The sequence below is a fragment of the Ailuropoda melanoleuca genome, chromosome 1 (assembly GCF_002007445.2).
Source record: "Ailuropoda melanoleuca isolate Jingjing chromosome 1, ASM200744v2, whole genome shotgun sequence".
NCBI classification, from domain to species: Eukaryota; Metazoa; Chordata; class Mammalia; order Carnivora; family Ursidae; genus Ailuropoda; species Ailuropoda melanoleuca.
Window position 1 is genome coordinate 145,831,085 of NC_048218.1, and position 26,170 is coordinate 145,857,254.

At 41.6% G+C, this 26,170-nt stretch overlaps 1 protein-coding gene across 6 annotated transcripts in view; it reads right to left on the minus strand.

The window, feature by feature from the left end:
- The window catches only part of SLC25A13 (solute carrier family 25 member 13), a 181,606-nt gene that overhangs the window by 105,382 nt on the left and 50,054 nt on the right, over window positions 1-26,170 (minus strand). For 5 of the 6 annotated variants that reach the window (XR_004627725.1, XR_004627726.1, XM_011224594.3 and 2 more), the window contains exon 4: window positions 9,715-9,830. The exons of the other annotated variant lie outside the window; for it this stretch is intronic. Coding sequence is in view for 3 of the 5 variants with exons in the window: in XM_011224594.3 (XP_011222896.1) it covers window positions 9,715-9,830 (116 nt within the window). In the remaining 2 variants the exon portion in view is untranslated. The remainder of the gene's footprint in view (window positions 1-9,714; window positions 9,831-26,170) is intronic. 6 annotated transcript variants of the gene reach the window in all.

Sequence of the window (26,170 nt, forward strand, 5' to 3'; positions counted from 1 at the left end):
GGAATGTGTATAAGAAAATGGACTTGAGTCCTAAAATAATATAAACTAAATCTACTGTAGGTCAGTAAGTTTCTTTCACCAAAATAACACGTTATTTTTGTGAAACACCAAAATCAGAACCTCCCCCAAATAATGCTCTTTCCAACTCTTAACCAATTTTTCCCCTCGCTTATCTTTTGAATATTTCATTTTCCAAGTGTCTTTAGAGAGATAACAATAAAAGATCTTCCCAGTGAGTTAAAAAAAATTACGGCCAAAGTTCTGTCCTCTTCTAATCTACTACATACATTCCTCTAGCTTCTTATATGTATTATTAAATTTGGGTGCATACCTTCAAAACTTATTTCCATAATTTTAACTCTCATCATTTTCTGCTCCCCGAGTCAAAATGACTGAAGCGGACTGTTTCCGCATATTTTGTCACGTCATCTAGCCTGTCTGTTTCCCATAGCAGAGTGTGCCAACTCCACTTTCATCACAGCAGGTGTTCCTGGACAAAATCTAACCATGAACCCAGAAAGGGCCCCTCCAAACACCACCATCCATGTCACAGAATTAACTAGAAAAGGGCTTTAGAGATCGCTTCATTAGTTCTGTAGACTGTGTTTAGGTCTCAAACACAAAAGAAAGGTCCCATTCAAGTAAGTTTGACAAAGTTAAATATAGATTTATTTTTCCGTAGGACTTCTCAGGGCTTTAATAAACAAAAAATTTTAGGCTTTATGACTGTCTAGTAGGAAAGTCCTTTTTTCACACAATACTTACTAACAGAAACAGGAAACACCACTACTTGAAGGTACCCAAGACTCACAATATCGTTCGATAGCGAAGATAAAAGACAAGAGGCCACTGCAGTTTCCAATGAAAGAGCAAGACGGAGCTAGTTTTTTTTAGACTCCAGGTCAACTGACGGAGCTGCAGCAGGAAGCCAATTAAAGCTTTCCAAGCATGGCACAGGGTGAACACTATTTCACAACTGAAGTATTTAACAGCTAGAGAACTCTTAAATAAGATGTACATCTACTCGTTCAACAGTCCCTCTACAAAATGCGTTCTTAGCTTTCGGCAGGTCACTGACCTCTTTGAAATCTGCTTAAAGCAAATCCTCATTTCAACAAAACATTATTGACAACTGTAGCATTCATGGACTCCCTGACACTTACACGAACCCCAGAGTCAAGAAGTCCTGTCTTTGAAGAATTCCTGCCTTTGGAGTTAATTAAAAACTGCAGACCCCCACACACAACACTACCACATAGATGATGAAACTGTGGGCTTATGTTCACATACTAAGAATGAGAACTTTAAAAATGCATTATGAAACAGCTCATGAAATTTTGTTCACTGTAATGAAAAAAGATAAGTTAAAGGAAGAGAAAAACATGTAACAGCACTATGCAAGTAAAAATCTTAGATTTCAACCTAAAGTGCTATGGTATAGAACATACTTTGAGTTTTCAGGGGGTCCAACTGTGACATTCACTAGACAAAAGTGAGATTCAGGTTATCCACTACTATTGAGCTAGGATATTCCTGTCGCCTACTGCAGATACAACAACCAAAGAACTAGCAAAGGTTAGGAATAGTTCATGTTAAATTAGCATTATTAAGAGACCGATCATTTGTGGGTACACTAAATATGTCAAATTAACAGTTTCATTACCACCCCCACAATACACACTCTTTCTTAAAATTCGTAAGAAAATGCTTTGCTTTCCCAGCATCCTCAAATAAGAAACGTGGAAAGTGTTTGGGAAACCGCCCTTCACAGTGCGTCTACACCACAAGCCCTGATCCTCACATCCCCTACTCACGTAAGGAGAGTGGTCATCGGCCTGCTTCACAGAAAGCCCACACAATGATCACAGGCATGTCTGCCTCTGGCTGTGCCCGACTCCATTTAATGCAAGAAAATCCATCTTTTCCAAGCATCATTTGGATCCGGTCCCCGTCCTCTGAAGAGCTGGCGGGACTCCCAATTGCCTCTCCTGTTAACTAGAAAGCCCTGCTCAGAGGCCTGTGGTTGGGTGCTCCATCATATGGCGCCCACAGCTCTCGAGCTGCACATTTCAAGCAAGGGCTTCCTCTAACACCCTCAACCTGTACAAAGACCACTTCCCCACCCCCTACCACTCTATGACTCCCCCCTCTCCTCAGAATTCTGCTCACGTCAAAAGATAAAGCTTCCTTGGTGAGACCATGTCAAAACATTTCAACAAATTACCCAGACATCCGTGCTACCGAGGCAACTTTCTGTTTCTACTAAGAACGCTAACCCAGGTCTGTTCTGCCTTGTAATTACTTTCCACTACAGCCATATAAACAATCTCCTAACTAATGCATTTATTGTTCTTTACTTCTTCATGAAAAATTATTAAATCCCCCTCATGTCTGATAAAGACTGAAACCACTCTGGATTAGTTGGCACCTATCTTCCTCAGGAAGGAAGGGCCCACCCCGCAAAGCATGACCATCCCCAGGGCAGGCAGGAGGACATGGTAAACAGCAAACAGCTGGCTGTCATCAGGCTGCTACCCTGGCTGTACCATAGCAACCAAGCCTATGGGCAAGTCACTTAACCTCCCCAAGGCCATTTCCTCATCAGAAAAATGGGTATTATATAGGATAGACCTCCCAGGTTGTGAGGATTAAATAATAAATTACATAGAAAGCACTTAGCCCAGAGGCAAGTACTTAGTAAGTGATCGATACACTTAAAGATAAAATGACAGGTATATGCCTTCTCTCAAGAGATTTTATAAAACCACATGTCTTTGGAGCAGAACAAGCTCAGTAGCTACTATCCGGTCCTTCTTCCTTTCCTTTGACCCCCTTTGACCCCACGGTCAAATTATATATGATTCATTCTCTGGCAGGTCCAGAGATACAAGTTCAACCCAGGCCTCCATTAGACTGTTATGACATCTCCCAAGTGACCATCACCTCCAGATCCCTACAGCTCCAAGTTCCTGCCATTCACATCCATACATCACCTAGGTGGTGACAGACACCCCTCCAGGCCTGCTCATACAGCCTCTATCCCTCCTACCCACTTAGCTTACATTACAGTCTATCCTGACATCATCTAATTTTTGTTTGTTTACTTTATCCCTAAAATGTAAGCTCCCTGAAGATTTTACAATCTTCATTGCTGGATCTTCAGTCTTACAACATAGTCAGATCCAAGAGACACCCCTATCTTTACTAATTATTTTACCCCCTACCAATTAAATAGCTTCAAGCACTATTTGCTAAATTTCTATCTCCCAAATTCCACACTCATATATCTAAATGCCTATTTGACAACCTCATTTACATATCCAATAGCCATCAAACTAACACATCCAAAAGTGAGCTCCTGTTTTCCTCCCACTCCAAGCCTGTAGCCCTTCCCATCTTGGTTGATAACTCCACCCTTCCAGTTGGCCAAAGTTTTTGAAATCATTCTTGCCTCCTCTCTCTCTTTCACAGCCCACATCCAATCCGTCAGAGAACCCTGTTGATTTTCTCTCCAAAATACCCCTAACCTCACTCAGGTCCAAGCCACCATGACCATTCAGCTGGATTATTGCAATAGCTTTCTAACTGGTCCCTCTCTGTCTACTCCATTCCTTCTATAATCTATTCTCAACACAGCTGCCAGAATGATCCTGTTAAAACATAAACCAGATCACATCACTCTGCTTTAAAAAAAAAAAAAAAATCCTGTAATGGTTTCCCAGTTCACTTACCATCAAACTCCAAGACCTAACCTTGATCCAAAGGGTCTTACTTTATCAGATCTGCTACTTCTCTGAACTTCTTTCCTACTAGGGACTCCCTGACTCATTCAGTTCACACAGGTTCTCCTTGTACTCCTCAAATGTGCCAAGTACACTCCAGTCTTTGAACCTAGACAACAGACATTCCTTTTGCCTAGGACAGTCCCTCTCCTTCCTCCATCTCTCTATCTATATGATCAATTCCCCTACCTTTTTTTTTTTTTAAGATTTTATTTATTTGGCAGAGAGAAACAGCAAGAGAGGGAACACAAGCAAGGGGAGCCTGAGAGGGAGAAGCAGGCTTCCCACCAAGCAGGGAAACCGATGTGGGGCTCGATCCCAGGACTCTGGGATCATCACCTGAGCCAAAGGCAGATGTTTAACAGCCGAGCCACCCAGGCACCCCAATTCCTCTACCTCTTTCAAATTTGTGCTCAAAAGGCACTTTCTCAATAAAGCCAACCAAACCATACTGGGCACAGAGGAGTACCTTCTTTGTTTCATAGCTCATTGTAATCATCCAAATATCACCACAACTTACCCATTCTACTAAATGTCTTAATCCTTAGCATTAACATCATCAATTTGTGTATGTTCCTGTTAATACTAAGGTGAACAGGCTGAAAAACTACGTTCCACTGAACCACCAACTACTTTTGTAAGTAAACTTTTATTGGAAGACAGCTATACCCATTCGTTTACATACCATCCATGGGAACAGCAGAGTTAACTAGTTGTCAGAGACCCTAAGGCCCATGAAGCTCAAAATATTTACTATCTGGTCCTTCACACAAAAAGTCTGCTGCCCCTGATCTAGCATAAAAGTAATGCTTTAAAAAAAAAAAAAAAAGGAAAATCATGTTGATACTCAAAAAATGTACATTTTAAATAGATAAGGCCTTAAATATCATAAACTGAAATTTTTATAAATATCTTCTCATATAATGGTGTAGAAACTTGTAATTAATATAATGTAACTTTATTATTTCTTTCCTTTGGTCAAATGACTAGACTATCAACAAGTATCATTTCCTCTTTCTTATTCCTTTCCTGCTTGCCTTCTACCATGATTTACTCTTTTGTACATCCTTCCTGTCCACTATGTTAATCAAAATCTGGTAACATCAGTGATGTTCAAGTTAACAGAATTCTGAAGTTTCTTTCCATTTATTATATTCAATGTGTTCACATAAATCTATTAAAAGATTCATGAATATTTTTAAAAATTATGCTTCCTCTTCAGTTTACATGTAAAATGTAGCTCATGTTCCTGCTATCTTCCTTCTGAGAGGTTCAGCGCTGATTCCTATTGGCAACAGACCTACCTACAAAATGGCAGACATACACTAGCATCTTTAGATGACAATCACATACATATGTATCTTCTTTCAAAATCCATAGTCTCCACCAACTTATGTTTTCCAAATAGTAGTGGAACAGGCAGACTAATTTATTACTAAATAAGTGCCTGGATGGCTCAGTTGATTCAGCATCTGACTTCAGCTCAGGTCATGATCTGGAGTCCTGCGTCAGGCTCCTCGCTCAGCGGGGAGTCTGCTTGTCCCTCTCCCTCTGCCCCTCCCCCTGTTCATGCTCTCTCCCTCATAAATAAATAAATAAATAAAATCTTTTAAAAATATAAATAAGCTTTGATTTAAATATTCCAGAAAAACCTTAAGGGAGTCAAAAATTTACACACATATAGATATATGTAAGCACACTAAAAATATTCAATGCAATAGCATTCAAAACCTCAGCAGAATTTTTGTAAAGACAACTTTTTCTAAAATTGTTTTTATAGTTCAAAAGGCCAGGAATAGCCACAATAATCTTAAAAAATAAAGTTGAAGGATTCATTTGAAATCAAGACTTATTACAAAGCTGTAGTAGTTAAGAGAGTATAGCAATGGTGCAGACAGACAATTATAGAAGGACAGAGTTCAGAAACAGACTCACAAGTGATTTATGATTACTGTATCACCATAGGGTAATAAAAGAAAGAGCAATCCTTTCAATAAATAGTGCTGGGAAACTAAATATCCATAAGGTTTGGGGAAGAATCTTGAGCCCCACAACGTGCAAAAGTAAACAAACAAAAAAATCCAAACACATTCTAGAAAGACTAAAAATCTAAATTTGAAAGAAAAACAAAAAACTTCTGGAAGATAACACTGGAGATTATCTTCATGACCTTGAGATAAGCAAAGATTTCTTTTTTTTAAGATTTTACTTATTTATTTATTTATTTATTTGAAAGAGAGAGAGACAGAGAGACAGCAAGAGAGGGAACACAAGCAGGGGGAGTGGGAGAGGAAGAAGCAGGCTCCCCGCAGAGCAGGGAGCCCGACACGGGGCTCAATCCCAGGACCCTGGGATCATACCCTGAGCGGAAGGCAGATGCTTAATGGCTGAGCTACCCAGGTGCCCCAAGCAAAGATTTCTTAAATAGGACACAGAAAGCACTATCTGTAAAAGAAAATTCTGATAATTTGTACTACGTTAAAATTAAAAAGATACTCCTTAGGGCCCTATTAAGTGAGTGGAAGTATAAATCACGGAGTCAGGATATCTATGAGCTATACAACCCATGAACACCTTGTATCTAGAAAAACGGCACACCACTAAAGAGGATATGCAAATGACCAGTAAATATTTTTTTAAGGTTGCATAACCCATTAGTAATCAGGAATGTATGTTAAAGCCACATAATGAGATATCACTGAAATAAACATGACTGGTATACTAAGTGTTAGCAAAGGAATGGAATAACGAGAACTGTCATACACTGACAGTTTGAATGCACTGGTCCAAGCACTCTGGAAAATTGTTCGGCAGTAACTACTGAAGCTAAACACACACATTTTCTATGACCCTGCAGTTCTACTCCTAGAAATGGCCCCACAACCACATCCCAAATGACAGATAAAACAATGTTCAAAGCACATTATTTGCAGCTACCAAAGCTATGTGCAAATGCCTACCAATGGTAAGATGAATAACCAAATTAGGATAAAGTCCTACAATGGAGTAGTATACAACAAAGGTAAAAGAACAAGGTAAAAATAGATAAAACATAAACATGGCTGAATCTCAAATAAAATGTGAGCAAAAGTCAGACTGAAACAGTATATTCTGTATCTCTCCATTTTTATCAGGTTATAAATAAGCAAACCCAGTCAATGGTGACAGATGTCAGCTGTTAGCAATGGGCCTGGGGGACGATAAATGGAAAAGGGCCCATGGAGCACTGGCATTATTCCCCTTCTCATCTGGATGGTGATAAAGCAAGACATACCCTGCGCCAAAGTTCATCAAGACGCACACTTAGGATTTGTGCATTCTTCCATACGTATGTACGCTCATATGAAGTATACTTTAAAGCGAAAAGTAAAAATTCACTATCATATACAAAATAGGCTAAAAATGCAAATAAAAACAGAACAAAGTGTCTTTTCTCCACACATACAGAATTGCAAATTGTTAACTAGAATTTTCTTCTTATGCAGATATCCTGTTACACACCTGTTGACATCTCAAAATGCACTTATAAATATCAGGTATCGAAACAAGAAAACATGGTAAGAACAAAATATTGGAGATATGTTTTTCCTCAGAGGAAACAGGTGAACATAGTGAACTCGGTATCAAAGGAACAAAATTGGCCTACTCAAGATCTTTTCATTGTAGCAAACACAGGAGTAATCTAGACATGAAAACATGACAAACACAAACAAGGTCTCAGAGAAAACAGGGCAAGCCTTCACTGAAATGTGACGCTTGATTATCTGCCCCTCACACCACCGGATTTTTGTTTGGCGTGTACCAGAATCAGCATTAGTGGGAGCAGGAACACCACCGGCTTGATGACCAACACTCGTCCTTACTGAGCTTCGTCAAGCCCCGCTTCCAACAAGCCCTCGTCTGGAAACCCGCTATGTATACAGAGCAGGAGTGTGACAGCTCTCCTCTGGACGGAACGCAAAGCCAGGAGGTACCGGGAACCGAGGCCACTCTCCTGCCTTGCCTGCAGCCCATGGGAAGGCCGCAGATAAACCTCTGTGTCGCGTGAAACAATGCTCTCCTCATGACCACAGCTGACGGAGCCAGCGTGGGAGGTAAAAAAGGCGGCCTTTCCCTCTTACGTCTTCATGCTTACCCCTCCCAGAGATGCACACCCAGCAATCTTCTGAAATACAAAAGGGTCACTCTTGGGTGAAGGGCTTACAAGAAGCTAAGGATGTAACCAGAGGTAGGAGTGTCACTGCGTACATCTCAAACAGCCTCACAGGAACAGGCTGCCAGGTCACGGATTGGGATGCTATTAATTCTGTGGGCTTATGAGACCAAGACTGACTAAGTCAGTCCTCTTTTTTGTCCAACTCCATTTTTAAAAAATTTCTCCAACCCCATTATAAGTTTCCTGGAAAACATACTTGTTACTATTTTCTTCTAAAGACACCTGCTGTCGAAACACTCCTTAGGCTGCCACATCCCCCTTATGATTTTGTTGACAGGGTAAAGCCTACTAAACACAGCACCCACCTCTCCTGGAGAAAAGCTGTGGTTACAGTGATACTAAGATGAACTGGGTGATGGAAAAGGAAAAAACTGAAGTTATTCTAGGGATGTTTAAATGTGAAATAATCCTCATGGATGTTCCTGGAAAGCACCTGAGCTGCTAGACTGTACAAAACAAAACCAGGCATATGTCTAACGTGTTGCCTCAGCTGATCCAGCCTTAAATAACTGTCGTGTCAAATGAACGTGGACGAATGGCTGCAGAAGGGGGAAGGTTTCTAGAATAAGTCTGTTATACTGCCTTACCTATACTTTATGTAGCAACTGCCTTCATTTCTGATAAGGAAAATGAAGACATCAGACGATAAGCAACTACCTCAGACACAACAGAGGCCGAGAGCTGGATGGAGAAAAGTCTCCCCAATTCCAGAACTATTCCAGAATAGATGGTACTCTATTATACCCTCTGTATTTTCCTCCCATCTGCACGTTTCTCACCATCCATCAAGTAAGACCAGCCCAGGAAGTCTAATCAATCGGAAACTATGAATAAAGACATTTACAATGGGCACCTTAGCCATGTCCCCTGAATCAACAATCCATAAGCCCAACAGGGCCCCACAGTCCTTCACGGGCAGCGCTATCTACAGCAGGTTCATGCGCACAAACACCACACGCGGGATACCACAGAGTCCGAGGAACACGGGGACTTTCCGTCAAATCCACCTTCAGGATAAAACACTTTATTTTTACACTTTTTTAAAAACTTCAGTAAGCAGTTTATTTTTAATAAAGAACTTACCCCTGCCCCACAACTTCCTTTCTGCTAATACTTAAAAGACTTCTGGGTTTTCTGCAGCTCTGCAGCTAATCCCCATGAGGCTGGTTGTGCCTTTTCACAATTAAGAAGGTGGCAGCACCCAGACATCACGACCCACTCAAGGGGGCATGTACCGCCTCGAGGACCGAAGTTCTTCTGGCGCTGCCCTCAACTCCCAGCTTGTGCGGAGCCTTTGCACACAAGCTACCCCACGGGGACCAGGTAAGGACTCAAAGTGCTGGGGGCACAGGTACCTTCTGTTCTCAGGCAGTTTATGAACATCTCCCTCCTATCCGTGGAAACACCACTGATCGTGAAGGGAATGAACAGAAGGCCTGCCCAGCTCGCGTGGTCTACGAATGAAAAAGTCATGCACAACCTCCCTCACCTTAAACCTAAACCAGAGGATCAAAACTAAGCCAGAAATCTATTTTTTCAAATAGAAAGACATTTGAACTGGAGCTCCAAGATACGGAACTATCTTCGTTAAAAGGGATATGCTTAACTTCTAAAAGTTTCTCCGTACACTTCATTCCTGGGGGCAAAAAAAAACCCCAAAAACCACGCTCACACAGTCTGCACTTACTTAGAGGCACACATACTCACAGCCCTTACCAAAAGTAACTTCTCCTTTGCCAGCTTTGTCAAACAGTTGAAAGGCCACCATGAACAAAGCATCCGGGGCACACAGGACAGATTCAAATGCTACGAACTCTTGAAAGGATATTAATCTGCAACATAAAACAAGCACAAAGCATAAAATCAGTAGCTTGTGGAAAATAAAAGCATACACAAATAGACACTAAGGGAAAAAATTAAACGTCGCTGTCAAAAAATTACGTTCAAACCTAAAAACATTTATAAACACTCGGCATTTCCTTTCACGTATAGTGGACTGAAATAGCAACGTGCAGAATCCAAAAAATACGACAGGTCTGAATTGTAACTTCAAATGTAACTGTTTTAGCCAAAATGGCATTTTTGTCTCAGGCATATCACTGGATTCTAGAATTAAAGCTTAGATATTTTAGATTAAGATATGATTGTGGAGCAGCAAAACAGAGCAGCTCTGTCATTCATTAATACCTTTATACACCATGTAAAAATGGCCCACAGAGACTCATTTATTGCTGAATCTACCAACCACATGTGGATTCAACTAGGGGTAGTATTGGTAGGGGTGGTAAAATACAGACATGAAATGTGACGCCAAGGAACTAGTCTGATGGGGCAGAGAACACTAGTCTAGAACTAGAAACAATATACAATCTTAAGACACGGACTGATCTTAAGACAGGGACCAAGATGACAAGAATAGAATTTTAGCAGGGAATCAAAGAAGGCTTTCTAGCAGAAATGGAATGCGAGCTGGGTCTTGAAAAATGAGTGAAATTCCAGTACGGAGTAATGGGCATTGAAGGGTGGGCACTCTAGTCAGGGGGAGTCATTGCAGAAAGGCAGGTGCAAGAAAGCTAGGGCAGGGGCGCCTGGGTGGCACAGCGGTTGAGCGTCTGCCTTCGGCTCAGGGCGTGATCCTGGCGTTATGGGATCGAGCCCCACATCAGGCTCCTCTGCTGTGAGCCTGCTTCTTCCTCTCCCACTCCCCCTGCTTGTGTTCCCTCTCTCGCTGGCTGTCTCTATCTCTGTCAAATAAATAAATAAAATCTTTAAAAAAAAAAAAAAAAAAGAAAAGAAAGAAAGAAAGCTAGGGCATGTACAAGGGAAATGGTAAGCAACCAATTTGTCCGGGCAGCAGAGCGCATAAAAGGAAAACACTGTGAAATGAGATTAGAAGTGTAAGACTAGAGATAGGCATGAAAACAAAACAAAGCAAAAAAGGCCTGCATTTTCTTCTCTAGGAAACAAGGAGCGATTGAAAGTTTCTGAGCAAGGTCATGACATGATCAAATCTGGTTCTTCAGAACACTACGACAGGCAAGAGATGCTTTGACTTCCAAGGAGGAAACACATCCACAAAAACTTTCCCAGAAATATTCTGTGCCACTATTCTGTATTTTACATGTCCAAATATTTCAATGATACACTGAAATAGTCCAAGTCTCTGGAGGATATAGAGGGAGGAAGAAAACAGGAGTGTTTTCCTGTGTTTCTCAAAACACTTAATTACTTCTAAGCATCTCATAGAGAGAACACATTTTTATACAAAGTGTTACAAAGTTAAGTGTTTCCCAGAATGTCACCTGATCATAATAATGTCACAAAGAAAGGAAAATCCCATGGTGTGTTCAATATACTGTCTCTGTCATTCACCATCCAAAATGCATCCTTCCAAATGCATGGGAACATTCGGGAGCAGGAACAGCATGTGTCACAGAAATATGCTTGCCCAGAACATCTTCTCTACCACTCAGCATGTCTCACTGAGAGTCTATGTGCAAGCAACACCAAGGGCAGATAGGGATGGGAAGAGAAACAAAGCTGAGTCAAACGTTCTTAGGGGGCCCTGAGGAGCTCACAGCCTGCTGGGGGAGCTCAAGGTAGTCACGTGCATATATGCCCACCAGAACGTATGAGTTGAGGGTCAAAAGTAAAAGAAGACACAAAGTGTTAAGGGGGCACAAGAGGAGTGATTCATTCTGCCTACAAACCCGGGGAATGCTTCATGGAGGTGTGGTACTTAAAGAAGAAATTTTAAAGTTGAGAAAATCTCAGAGATCATCTACTTCAGCCTCCTCATTTTACTTTTGAGAAAACTAGAAGTTAATGACTTATGTGAAGGGGAAGCAACTGGTTCTTGGCATTCTGGCCTAAAAACCAGGTGTCCTGGTTTCCATTTGACTGAGACAGAATTACAGCTTGGATGGAAAGATGGCAAGAAGAGCAAAGGGCAGAGAGAGGATGTTCCACACTGAGGAAAGAGCAGAGTACAACACAGAGGTAATGACCTACAGGGTGTACTGTGTTAGGGAAGGATGCAGGTGGTGCCAACCCCGTATCTAGTGGCTTGAGCTATAATACCAGCCAGCTGTGGAAGACCTTAAAGGCCAAGTTACAATATCTTGACTTCTTTGCAAGCAGTGAGAAGTCACTGAAGGTTTGTGGGGGGAGAGGGGGGCGGCTAATAAATACCAGGTTGTCTTAGAAAAGGAATTGTTGTGGAAGATGAATTCAACAGAGAAAAGATGAGATGGGGATACAGACTGTGTGAGAGCAAGGGACAGCAGGGGTCTAAGCCACAGCTACCACACCAGGACTGAAAAGAGAGGAAAGGCTAGAGAAATACAGTTGAGGCAGAAATGACAGAACTTGGTAGAAATGGATGTCAGAGACTGAGGGGCTGGGAAAAGGCCTCACTATGCCCAAAACATCCAACCTGGCTAACTGAGTGAGATGATGATATGACCACCAAAGACAGAGTGAGAGAAAATAAAGAGAGAGAGAGAGAGAAGGGCCTTGTGAGACCAATTCTGACTGTGTTACATCTGAGGTACTGGTGGGACACTGAGTATGGGGTCCAGCAGGAAACCAAAAGCACCAGTGTGGAACTCAGGAGAGGGGCCGACAGGAGTCCAATTGCATCCTCCCCAAAAAGTTCCCGATGAAGTCAACCCTCAGTACTTCAGAATATGACCTCTGCTGGGAAATAGGGTCGTTGCAAATGTAACTAGTAAGGATGAGCTCAGACTGGAATAGGGTGGGGCACCTAATCCAACAGGACTAGAGTCCTCATAAAAAGGGGAAGTTTGGACACAGACATGCACACAGGAAGAACACCACGTGAAGATAAAGGCAGAGATCTGATGCTTCTATAAACCGAGGAACGCCAGAGATTTCCAGCAACCAGCAGAAGCTGGGGGACAGGCCTGAAACAGATTCTCCCCCACAGCCCTCAGAGGAAACCAACCCTGCCGACACCCTGGATCCTACCCTCCAGAACTGTGAGACGATAAACTTATTTATTTTTTTAAGCCATCTAGGTTTGGGATACTTTGTTACAGCAGCAAACTAATACAAAGGCTGCGATAGGAAACACAGACCTGGGAGTTTTTCAACAAAGGCTACTTAAAGCTGTGAATGCAACTGCCCAGAGGCTGATCAGTCAGGACTCCTCCTCACCGTTCTCCACACCACCAAAGCAGGAGAGAGGGAGAGGTGTCTCTGGCCGTCTGCTTTCTTCTCGCCATCGCTCCTACTCCCAGCACTCCCCTGAGCAGGTACCAACAACCATACAGCCACACTGCTCGCCAGTTTAGCCTGCCGGCAATTTGTCAAGCACAAAATAATCCTAGTTGCTCAATTACCCCTGCACAGACGTTTGGTTAATTTAAAGTGAATTGAACTGTGTATTATCCAGAAAAGAGGCATTTTTAAATTTATTTAATGATTGAAATGAAGACTTAAATACAATTAAAAGAGTATCTTACATCTCTCAAAATGGTATGAGAAGCCTGAACACTACCTATATGCATGAACAAATCCCCACCTGGCAATGTCAATGTGGCCGCATAACCATAACTGGCCAATGAATACTCTGGTATTTTAGGCATGTTACAGATACCAAAAAGGCATGTAATTTGGTAATCCTGTTAGATACAAGTATTATACATCTATGTAGGAGGTATATAGATGAACCATGAAATCATAATGTCTTACTGTTCAGCAAGATCATTTTGGATTTTCAAGGTAATCTGACTAGAGGGCTATCAGAATAATTACATAGTACTATATTCATTTACAGCATGCTATCTAAACACACACACATATATTTTCACATAAATAGTACTTCAGTCTTGCTTTACAGATTTAATGGGTATTAGAGTAAATTACAACAAAGAATACAAGCTTAATCAAGTTCAGACCTGGTTGGTGAGCTCACTTGGTTCCATTTCCACCCAAAACTCCTCTGTCAATGTTAGATGCCCTCTAAAACAAATCACACAACTCTGTTGGACTCGACGACCACTATCTGCAGAACACTGTTTGACTATGCCCACCTGCAGCAACTAAGAGAGGGACACAGGTCAGTGAAGAGAAGCAAACCCAAGAGTCCCATTTTCAAAGTCCTACAACCACTCTGACAAGGGAAGAGGTTTCTAACTACTCTGTTTCATGGTTCTGATGCTACAAGAGACTTTTTTTAAGCAAGTCATTTTTGTGTTTCAAGCCACTAGAGCCACTATTCTCTTTATTCTAAAGCCATGTGGAACATCAGCAACTTTACAACCCCATGAGAGTCCACATAAAGCAGCCCAAACACCACATTCTACAATCGAATACTGAGCCAAGGAGAGAGGGGATTCAAAGTGGACTGCATCTGTACACGGGGCTCAGGACAGTGTAAGATTCATAACTATTACATACACAGAAGGATCCAAGAAGGACACACAGAAAAACGATGCCAGAGTTTCCTTACAGTGGCACCCCTTTAGGTCTCCTCCTCTCAGGTTTGCAAGGGATAGCACTTAGCCTGGCAATGCTTAAAACCGAGAATACAGACTGAAAACCAGAATATTATGGGAAAAAGTGGCAAGTAATAGAAGTGGAGATAAATTACCCAGTGATTGAGAGGAAGGAAAGATTATCATTATATTGAGAGAAAAGAGATGGAGAATGGCAGTATAATCACGTGACGTTAGAAGGAAGATGCGACCAAGGGGACATGTACCATCAGTCCTGCAGAAGTAAGAAGTGATCAAGCAGGGATGGGAGGCGGGGGAAGGAGGGGCCACCAACGGCAGTGAGGCTTCTGTGCCTACTCTGTGTGCTGGGCATGGGCTGGTGCTGGGAAGACACCGGTGAAAAGTGCAACCTCTGCCCCCCAGGAACTGACGGCCCGGGGGGCAGATGGTGAGCCAGGAACCAAGGCAGGAGGGCTGCAGACGAAGAGCCGCATGCAGGGCCAGTATACTGGAGTGAGGGCAGAGCGGTGGTGCTCACAGCCTGACAGTACACGAGGTCTGAAATTCTTTCCAACACGACGGATTGTACTTTAAACCATTTAATCTTGAAGAGGAGTGAGAACTGAGCTGGAAGGAGAAGAGCCTGGAGTTGGGGAGGCATATTGGTTGAATCCAGAGAAGACCCATGAAGGCCTGAAGGAAAGGAAGAGTGCCTTATGACAAGGGGATGGACTACAGGGCGATACGTCCCCAAAGAGGGCAATCTGAGAACACAGCGAGAGTCTTAAAAGTGCCCACACTCTGATACCACAATCCCACTTCTAGGAATGTATCCTAGAAAACAAGGAATGAATGTGTACAAACTTTTATCTGTAAGGATGTTCAAGCGGCCCTGTTGATGGCAGTGCACAAAGCGAAAACCACCTTACTACGCAAAAATATGTGACTGATTAAATAAAGGAACGTCCGTATACAGAATACTCTCTGCCCACTATCATTGTTATAAACAGATTCACGTTTTTAAGTTAAAAAAAAAAGTTATACAAATGTATGCAAAAAAAGATCCCATTTTGTTAAAAATGGACAAAAATAATACTTTAAACACATACAGAAAAGTGTGAAGGATGTATGCCCAAGTGTTAACAATGGTTCTCTCTAGGTAGTTAAAATATTAGAAACTTAAGGTTTTTCTCCTTTTGTTTGCCCATATTGTCTACTCTTTTCAATAATACACATACTGAATTACTTTTGTAGTAAGAAAAAAAATTAAAATTGACAAAACATCAAGGATCTAAACTTAGGTAGTGGCAGGAGGACTGAATAAGGAGTGGGGATGGCTGGGGGGCAGAGACCTAAGAAAGAATGAAATGACAGAAAGTCACACTAACTGGCTATCCAAGGTGGATACCCCCAGCTTCTCTCCGCCTCCTGGCTATTGCTTATTCTCGCTCAGCAGGGGCTTATACCCCCATGTGGTCCCTTTCATCTCCAGCCTGGCTCCCACCTCCAGGCCAACTGTGTGGCAAGCAAAGTATAAGCAACTGCACATAAGGATCTAATCTGTTCAGCCTTCAGGAAGTTTGGTCGTAGACAACGCACCATATCAAAATCCAATTACCACTTTTACTTAAGGTTCCTAACCACAAGAGCGCTTCGCAAAAATAACTACTTCTTATAACCCTCTTCCGTGTGTTACAAACAGAAGCCAAACAATTGTCCAGGATATTAATGGCAGAGATAAAAGTAAAATCGAACTCCAAAAACTCAGTTCCAACCATCAGACCACCCAGGTTCAAGTAACTGTGAACGTCGAGGGGGAAAAAAAAAACCCACACAACTGGGCTTTCCTGAGATCACCAGTTTATCAAAAGAGCTTTGGCCTCCATGATTTTAACATCTTTAATAGCTTTTGGGGTTTCCCAGCTCTTTCATCTCCCTCCCAAATGCCTTGCAAATATGTATGGTACAGGCCAACAAGCAAATATGTTCCCTGCATCTCTGATAAAGCAGGCAATGCCCTAGGCACTAAGGATACCATGAACATGAATAAGATGGACAGAGTCGTGTCTTCAAGGAATTCCATTCTAGTGGAGAAAGCAGGCAATGAGCACAAGCATACCTATGTAAAAATTAAATGAGTCATAATCAGGTAACTTCTGTGTGGAAGATAAAAGAGAGGAATGCCTTAAAGCAGTTGCTTCTCAGCCCCCGAGGGCCTGTGTCATTGGTCTTTAGAGGGACCTGGGCAGCCTTTTGTTTCTTTTCACTTCCCAAGTGATTCTACCATGCAGCCAAGCTTGAGAATGATGGTGGTGGGAGATGGGCTGCTCTGCCTATGTGGCCAGGAAACGCCTCTTGGGAGGTGGCATTAAGATCTGAATGATGAGAAAGAGGAAGCACTGCAAAGATGTGGAGCAAGAGTTTTTGGGGCAGAAACCTCAGTGCGGGCGCCGGCCCCAAGCCAGCCCAACCCTGGTGAGCCCCGTGGGGCAGGGAGCCACCAGAGGGCTGGAGACTAGGGGAGGAGGGAAGCAGAAGGGAGACGGGGATGAAGGAGCGTTCAGGGCCGTACAAGGCGATGTGGACTGGACTGAAAGGATGCACGGGGGACAGCCACTACTGGAGGGTTTTATGCCCAGGAATGCTGGGGTCCATGGGAAGAAAACTCAGGACGCTGCAGAGCACAGACTGCAGAGGGAAGCAGTGAGCCCAGTCTGAAGAGGATGCAGCAGCTGAGCCAAGGGCTTACTTAGCAGGAGAGAACACTGGGAAGTGTTCAAATCCAGGGCTTGTCTGAGAAGTCACAGCACACCGCTTCTCTTTTTTTTTTAATAATAATTTTTTATTATGTTATGTTAGTCACCATACAGTCCATCCTTAGTTTTTGATGTAGTGTTCCATGATTCATTATCTGCATACAACACCCAGTGCTCCATGCAAAATGTGCCCTCCTTAATACCCACCACTGCTTTTCAAGCTCAGAAGTCAGGCGCCCGTTGGGGATACCCAGCGGCCTGTGGCCGCAGGGGCTGCGACAGCCAGAGGCAGTCTGAGGCCCTGCAGTCACAGAGGACATGAAAACTCCTAGTCAGACACATGGTGGAGGAGCTCACAAATTATCCCAGTTGACGGTCAGTGAGGAAACAAACTAAGCCTCATGACCCCAATTAGGCAAATTCATCACAATTGTTCTTAACATGCTCTAAAGAGACAATGAATTATTGTTACCTAATTTCATATGCTAAAATCATCAGGAGGAAGGTGGAAAGAGGCCCGAGTTCCAGTTCTTCCTTTTTTTTTTCTTTCCATCTTTTTTTTTTTAATGATTTTTTTTATTATATTATGTTAATCACCATACAGTACATCCCCGGATTCCGATGTAAAGTTTGATGCTTCATTAGTTTGCCTGAGTGGCTAAATGATTTTGCTGGGCAAGCTGAAGCAGATCTCCTTTCCTTATCTATGAAGGAGGCTCTCTCCAGTGCCTTTCAGAGTCCAGAATCCGGTTTTCTTCCACGTTCAGTTACAGGGAGCCCTCCCTGCCACCCCGGTTCCAGCACTGGCCTTGGCATTCCTGGGAGTACATCTGTTCCGAGGCCAGCTGGGCTCTTCAGTTCTACACGCACTTGGGTTCAAATCTCACTGCAGCATTTGCCAAGGGGCTATTTAAATTCATTGGCTCCAATGAAATCTGGCAGATTGAATAGTGTTCAAACAAGCAGGCTACTGCCTGACTTTAAAAACCTATTAAAGATTTTATTAGCAATTTTACTGTATTGTTATCATGAATTTTGCCTATAAATACCACCTCTGCATATATCACTGCCTCCATATTGCCAACAGTAGATAAATATACAGGATCTCACAATTGTGAACTTGACTCAGTAAGTGATAAAGCCCATACTTCCAGGTCTACCTGTCTGTCCACCCCTTGCAGTTCATTCCAAACGGCATTGGAGCTGCCCATGGCTGACTGTGCCAACTACTGGGATTTATAGAGGGCATCTTACATCTCCAACAACTCCTTCCTTATCAGGGGATCTACACATTTAACAGGTATGGCTCACCCCCATTCCACTTCTCTTTTGCTAATAGTTCGCTGAACTACACACTCAGAAAGGTCTTTCACCTACACACATTCTATACCCCATTCCTTCTTCTCCCTGTTAAATAGTACTGCTCACAGCCCAATGACCTCAGAAGAATCTGTCTTCATGTTGTCACCTCCCCAACCTTTTAAACTTTGAATTGTAAAGAAGTCCTAATCATGCCCAATCCCCACAAGAGTAATACTGCATCAAGGAAAAAAATTCCCACGGGGTTTTTAAAGCTAGAGACAAATCATATTCTCTATCTCCATTAGACTCTAGATAAATATCCTCTTTGTTCTTAAACACTAATAGGGATTGTAAAAAGAAAAAAGAAAAAAAAACCAGAAAGTTTAAAGGGGGGTTTTAAAGGAAGGGAAAGGAAGAGAAAAATTGAAAGGGAGAAAGACCATTGGTTTAAAAAAAAAAACAAAAAAACAAAAAAACAAGGGCAGGGGGAGGGAGAGAGTCGTCCTAAGCCATAATGGAAAATTCACTCAGGTAAGCAAAGTAGACTGAAAAAATCTGTTTCCTACATCTTCCTTTGTTCTTTTAAGGCTCAGTGAGAAGGCTTCAATTCTATTAAAATGGTAAATAAAGAAGGATAATGGAGATATATAAACTTCATATAAGAAATCGGGACCTAAAATGCCACCAAGCACACAAATTTGTTAACTACCATTTTTCAAGTGACTGCTGTACACTGGCTTTCACCCTGCATAAAGGAGCAGGTTAGCTGTTAGCTTACCACTGGTTAACAGTTACTTTAAATGCTTCCAGTAGAGCATATGCTGCCAAACCCTTTACTACCTGACTCCAGTCTTCAGTTTAATTTTCCCTTGGTTCAGAGCTGAAGGGCACAAAAAGTACCTTCCACTCAAGAGATTTTGAGCACTTAAAGCCCAGCAGACAAGGTGAAGAACAGAATTTTCTCATGCATACTTTTAGCACAGGCCCACGTAACCATGGGTGTTCTTTGCTCAAACAGCATTTTAAAATACCAAAAATCGATTGAGTTAAATGATTTTTTAATTGGGACACAGTGCCTCTCTCAGTGTGTTTTTCTGAGTCTTTGAAGCAAGGTAATGATGATTACAGTGATATTCGAAAACAGATAAGCACCTAAGCACAGACACACAGAAAGTGATGAGCAAATGTACAACTTTCTGGCATCTGTCAACAACAATTGCCAGTTAGTCACTTTATTAAAAACAAAATTAAAAATAAGCAGTAAACTAAATTTTTTAAAAATCCATGAAATTAAGTTTTACTGATTCCTTTTCAGGGAATGTTATCAATTACTCAGAAGTATTTCAACTTTTTTTTTTTATTCAGTTGTAAGTCTTCCACTATGGATACACACAAAAACCTTTATCGACGTGATCATAACACGAGTGCTTGGCAAAGCAAAAATTAAGTGACTGAAATAGGTTTTATCATATTTTTAAAAATAAAACTATTCATACTGTGGGCAAAAAGAAATAAAAGCACACAGGCTTAAGCCAGAATATCATACACACAAAAAAGCCAACATTAATATCTGCTGTGCCAGCTGAATTCAAATTAACCCAATTTTACATGTTAATTAAACCAGCTATTTTCTTCTTATTGTATTTTTGCTTCTTAAATAGTAGAGTCTACAAGTGATTCCCAACAGACTTGTTCCAACAACAATGACGTATTCATTTACTTCTATTATGACCATACAATACAGTAACTGAGCAGTAATTTTTCACAGTCAATTACATGTGTGGTTCTTTATGCTTAAAGATGCTGAAATAATGTGTACTATAGAGCCATATGCCTGCATCTCTAGTCTGCCTGAGGCAGTTGCCTGGGTAACAAATTTTCTCTTCGGTTTAGCATAACCCTTCATTGAATATCATTAGGTGTCATTAAATAGCAAACATTAACATGAACTTCAATACACTACTTAGATAGAGTCATTTTACCCATGTAAACAAGTGCTCCATCATTTACAAAAAGCTTAAAATAGATTATGATTTTCTGTATTTAAGACCATGAAAAAAGAAAAATACCCACGTGTTGATTCCAAATTGAATTTGCTGAAATTTCTGATAACATAAGAGAATTCAGACCAAGTTTCAGGGGTAACACTTCTTATAATATTCAATGTAAGCAAAGAAGGACTGGGCTTTTTACTCAAAGCTTACTTTAGAATTACTCAAAGTTGTAGAACAATTCCATCAATTGCATCTCAGACCATCAGACTTTTAGTCTTTTGTAACAAGGTGTGGAGAAGGCACTTGAGTTCAGTAACAAAATTAACTTAGAGGATAAGGCGCTTAAAAATCAAGACACAGTAATAAACAGAAAGCACAGGAGACATCACGCATTATCTACAATATTTTAAATATTAAAAATTTAATAATGTGTTCTATAGTTTAGATATGGCAATATATGGTTTACACAGAGTTTTCTAGAGCCAATGCCTGCATTAAGAGCAGCCACCATCTCCGGTAAGCCCCATTAGCCCTCCCTCCCAGGCTACCGCAAACCAGCATCCAGCCTAAGAAAAACAAGGAGCTTGCTCCACAAACACCATCTCAATCAACATTTAGGGCCTCCCCACCCACCTTCCCAGATTACCATTTCAAACAGTGAACTTCTGATGTTTCTGAGACACAATCCTAATTCCAAGTAAATCTAAACTCTCGGCCTAGAAGCAATTACCACTCGACTTCTACCATCTGTATTACAAAGGGCCTCCGAATTTTCAATGTTCACTTTAAAGGACACGTACAAAATTAGATGGCAGTGCCATCTCCAATATACTTTCTCACCTTTCCTGGTACAGGAGGAAGGCAGGCTCCCAAATCCTGGAAAGGGGAGATGGCAGATGGGGTTCAAGAGTGAGCAGGGTAGGGGCAACCTGGGTGGCGCAGCGGTTAAGCGCCTGCCTTCGGCTCAGGGCGTGATCCCGGCGTTATGGGATCTAGCCCCACATCAGGTTCCTCCGCTATGGGCCTGCTTCTTCCTCTCCCACTCCCCCTGCTTGTGTTCCCTCTCTCGCTGGCTGTCTCTATCTCTGTCGGAATAAATAAATAAAATCTTTAAAAAAAAAAAAAAAGAGTGAGCAGGGTGGCAAGGTTGAGGAGTCAGCTGCAAAGCTGTCCAGTCACCATTAAGAGTAACTAAAAAGAAAGCTCTGCCAAGAACAAATGAGTTCTTGGTTATACGGACTGAGATCCCAGATAAAATTACAATGATAAACTGCAATCCTTTTTCTCCTTCCCACATCTGTTTCCTAATCCACAACAAGGAAGAAATGGCCACACAAAATAAAATGACAGCCTTAGGTCCCCCGCTTCCAGAGCCTACTGTTCCACAAATATTCATGTAACTGCTGGAATAAAACCTCAATCATCCAGGGGCTGAGATGGGGTTGGCAAAAAAACAAACAAGCAAAAATTATATTTGATATTAAATGTATATTCCATTTTGGTTTTAGCACTATATGCGGAAGTGAGGTAAATTGTGAGAAACAAACTGATAGCGCCAATAAATCTTTAAGCAAAACATTTTCAGGATATACTGGCATCAGTATAGATTCAATCACATCCCTGATGCCTCTATGAGAATTCATGTTCTGAATGATTATCTAAGACAGTCTAAGATTTCAAATAAAATTTTAAAATTAAGACTAAGTTCTATAAAACTGCCATTATAGCAAAAAATAGCCTAATAACTTAAGACACATTATTAATGAGAATTGAAATAAAAAGTGATTTCTGATTACAATAGTTTGATTAAGTAGTGTTTCTGGATTTTACCCCAAATCCACAAGAAAGAGAATACTATTTCCATCCTTATCCCCAATAAAGATTAATTAAAATTTTACTACATGACCATAATTTGACTGTCTAAGAACTAGTAAGAATCTGGAAAAGAAAAAGCAAATTTTTATATTTAATGTATTTTGCTACACAAATAACCACGAACAAAATACAATAAATTCATTTGTTAACACAGACCACCCACAAATGTAGACTCTCATTAAAATAACCAAAAACATTTATTTTACCTTTTTTAAACCTGGTCTATGTAGGCTTATATTTTATTTTATTCTCTGAAAGAACCTATATAAATGCTGAAAAACAGGTAAGAAAAGAAAATTTTTCTGCCCACTATGTTTCCCCATCCTATTCCACACTATCTCTGTATTCATTAGCAAGTCCTATTTCTAAAGGTCTCCTCACAATACCAAGCTTTCTTAAAAACAGGCAATTACAACACAGAATAGCGATTGTAAAGAATAATCAAAATTAGAAACTGTTGGGAGTACTTTATATTTTTGCAAAAGCAAATTAAGCTACAAGACTTTTGAGACTCTTGCTTTTTCTGGGTATAATTATTGCTAATTGTGGAAAAGCAACATCAGCGTTTTAATGCTTTTTCCTTCAGTAAGTTGGTGACTGTTTTACTTCCTGACTTAAAAAAAAGAAAACCTTGTAGAAGAAAGCACTGATCAGGACATTGTGAAAAGCATAGAAAGAGGGTTTCAATATGAATTACATATTCAGCCAATCCTCAGATATTTTAAAAGGGGGTTTTCAACCATGGAAATGCAACACCCTTAGTGAATTTAAAAAGTATATTTTAAATTAGTAACCAGAAGAATAATGTGAACTAAAATGCATTCAGAGATAAGACATGACTGCATTTGTTTAACTCTACCGCAGAAGGCCTGAACTCACCAGACCATAAGCAGAGACGAAAGGGCAGAGGAGAAAGCTGCACAGGCAGGAGGGACAGGGGGCAGAGGGGCAATGGCACCCCGTGAACACCCAGGTCTTCGCAGGGTGCTGAAGGGAAGGGTAGGAGTCTAAAAAGGATCAAAACCTAATCCTATGAGTGGTTTTCTCAATACAAAGAATCTCTCAGAGTAATTTTACAAAAACTAGAATGACCCCAGACTATTGTGGCACCAGCCTATTTAGAAAAGATAAAAGTGAAGACATGAGAAGAAAAAAGATTTGCTGAAAGTTTCAGCACCTGTTACAGAGACAGACTGCATAAACTGCTAGTGACCCTGGGAGAAAAACGACAACAGGGGATTTTAACATGCTCGATTTCAATATGGAACCCAAAAGAGAGCCTGAGACTCTCATCCCCTCATCATCTATCTGATAATATGTCACACACCCACGGCACTTCATGTGTCCCATTCGTTCGAAGTCATTCCACAGATACAAATGGAGGGCTTCTATGTGCTGAGCATACCATCCCAGGATCTAGACTCAGCAATGGACGAAACAAACATCTCTGCCTTCACGGAGCTTACAGGCAAGCGTGTGTGAGAAGGTGGAGGCGGACACAATAAAACAATGAATAAAATCCTTATAAGATAACCACTATGAGGGACACGAGAATAAAAAGGAAAAGGTGTGTTAGGGGTACGACTTCAAATAGCATGCACAGGGAAAGCCTCCCTAAGAAGATGTCATAAGAGCAAAGACCTAAAGGAAGGAAGTGAGCTTCTTAGGGGAAGAGGAAGTGCAAAGGCCCTGAGGTAGACTGAGCATGGTGTGTTCAAGGTGCAGCAAGCTCAATAAAGGGGCTGGAACAAGGTACTTAAGAGGAAGAACGGTAGCAGATGAAGTAGGGGGTAAGGGAAGGGAAGTGCCACAGTAAGGACTTTGGCTTTTACTTTGGGTGAAATGGGGAGACAAAATGGGTTGTGAGCCAGAGAGTGACATGATCCTACTTAGGTGTGAACAGGATCACTCTGGGTGCTGTGCTGAGCAGACTGAAGCAAAGCAAGAATAGAAGCAGGGAGACGTATTAAGAGGCTATGACAATAATCTGGTGAGAGATGGTCTTGCCTCAAACTAGGATAGCAGCAGCAAAGGAGGAAAGAAATGGTCACATTCTGGATGTACTGTTAAGTTTCTGCCACGATGCTACAAATGGAATAAAAAAATAACCTAAATCACGTAAAATGCAGGCACATTTATTGGGAGTTCAATCACTCGTTAGCAATGAATCTAAAGAACTGGTCAACTGGGGGCCACACACCAATCACCAGTTGCACTAAATCAGCATAGACTGGGTTAATGAGAGTTTTAGTATTTTCTTTCTTCTTCTTCTTTTTTTTTTTTTGGTGCTCATTTAATACAGTTTTAGTTTTGAAAATTTACATTTAGATAAGCTTGAAGAAAAAACAAAACAAAGCAGAACAAGAGTGGTGGGTACCTCTGCTCCCCTGCAGTCCCTTTTAGGCATCTTCACCAGCAGCCAGGGCATCACTACCTTTCCTGGTACGGGTTACGTGGGCTCTATGTTAGAAACCCACCTGCTGAGTTTTTTACTAAGCACCTCCCCTTAAGGGATGCCCTGGTGAGGGAGCCTCAAACTACCAGCCCTCCAGAGAGGGCCACTGCAGCTACTAGACTGAGTTGGAAACTTGCTTATAATTTGTCCCCTGTGCCTTTACAAAATAAGACAAAGTAACTGAGCTTGTCTTGGAGTTTGCCTTTGAACCTTTTCTCATGTTTTGGACTTGCCCCATACTAAGATTTTATTTATTTATTCGACAGAGAGAGAGAGACAGCCAGCGAGAGAGGGAACACAAGCAGGGGGAGTGGGAGAGGAAGAAGCAGGCTCCCAGCAGAGAAGCCTGATGTGGGGCTCGATCCCACGACGCCGGGATCACGCCCTGAGCCGAAGGCAGACGCCCAACCGCTGTGCCACCCAGGCGCCCCTTGGAGTTTGCCTTTGAACCTTTTCTCATGTTTTGGACTTGCCCCATACTTCTACTAGGTCTTTGTCTCTCTTGGTCAAGTTTCTGGCATCTTCCTTTTCTGTACTGTCTATGTTGTATCATGAAACCTGAGGAGAAACTTACTCCCGCCACTGTGCTAAGAAATTGCACAGGAGGACTTTTACTATACTTTGAGGGTAAAACCAGCTAGATTTGATGAAATATTAAATGTGAAGTGTGAGAGGAAAGGAGGAAGCAAGGATTTCTCTAGGGTTTGAGACCTGAGTGACAGTGAGGATGGAACGTCCTGAGATAGCAAATAAGAAAGGAAGAACATTTTTGGAGAAAAGAATCACGAACCTTGTTTAGGACAATCGAGGTTTCCAGAGGCCTGCTAGATTTGCAAATGAAGATCTCAAGTAAGAGGCTGGGTAGACAGGACTTGAGTTCAACCAGAAAGAGAGGGCTAGAGACAGAAAAGTAGGAATTATGAAGGTGAGACGAGAGGAGATCACCAAAAAGTAGTGAGAAAAAACTAGAAGTACAAGGACTCAGCTCTGAGGATGGAAGATGAGGAAGAACTAGAAAAGGGGACTGAGAAAGATCAATCGGAGGGAAGAGAACGTGATGAGTGTCCCGAAAGCAAAGAGAGCATTTTCAGAAGGTGCAAGGGAGAAACTATGTTAACCTGAGGACTTGGACTGGATTTTGCTATGCAGTTCTGTGAGGTTATAGAAAAACTATAGAGATCCCTGCCCCTGGCTCCTGGCACAGAGCTCCTACACCCATTGGAACTTCCTGGGTGACAGCTGTGGCTTTGTTTTTTTTTTTTTTAAATTTTATTATTATGTTAGTCACCATACAGTACATCCCCGGATTCCGATGCAAAGTTCGATGCT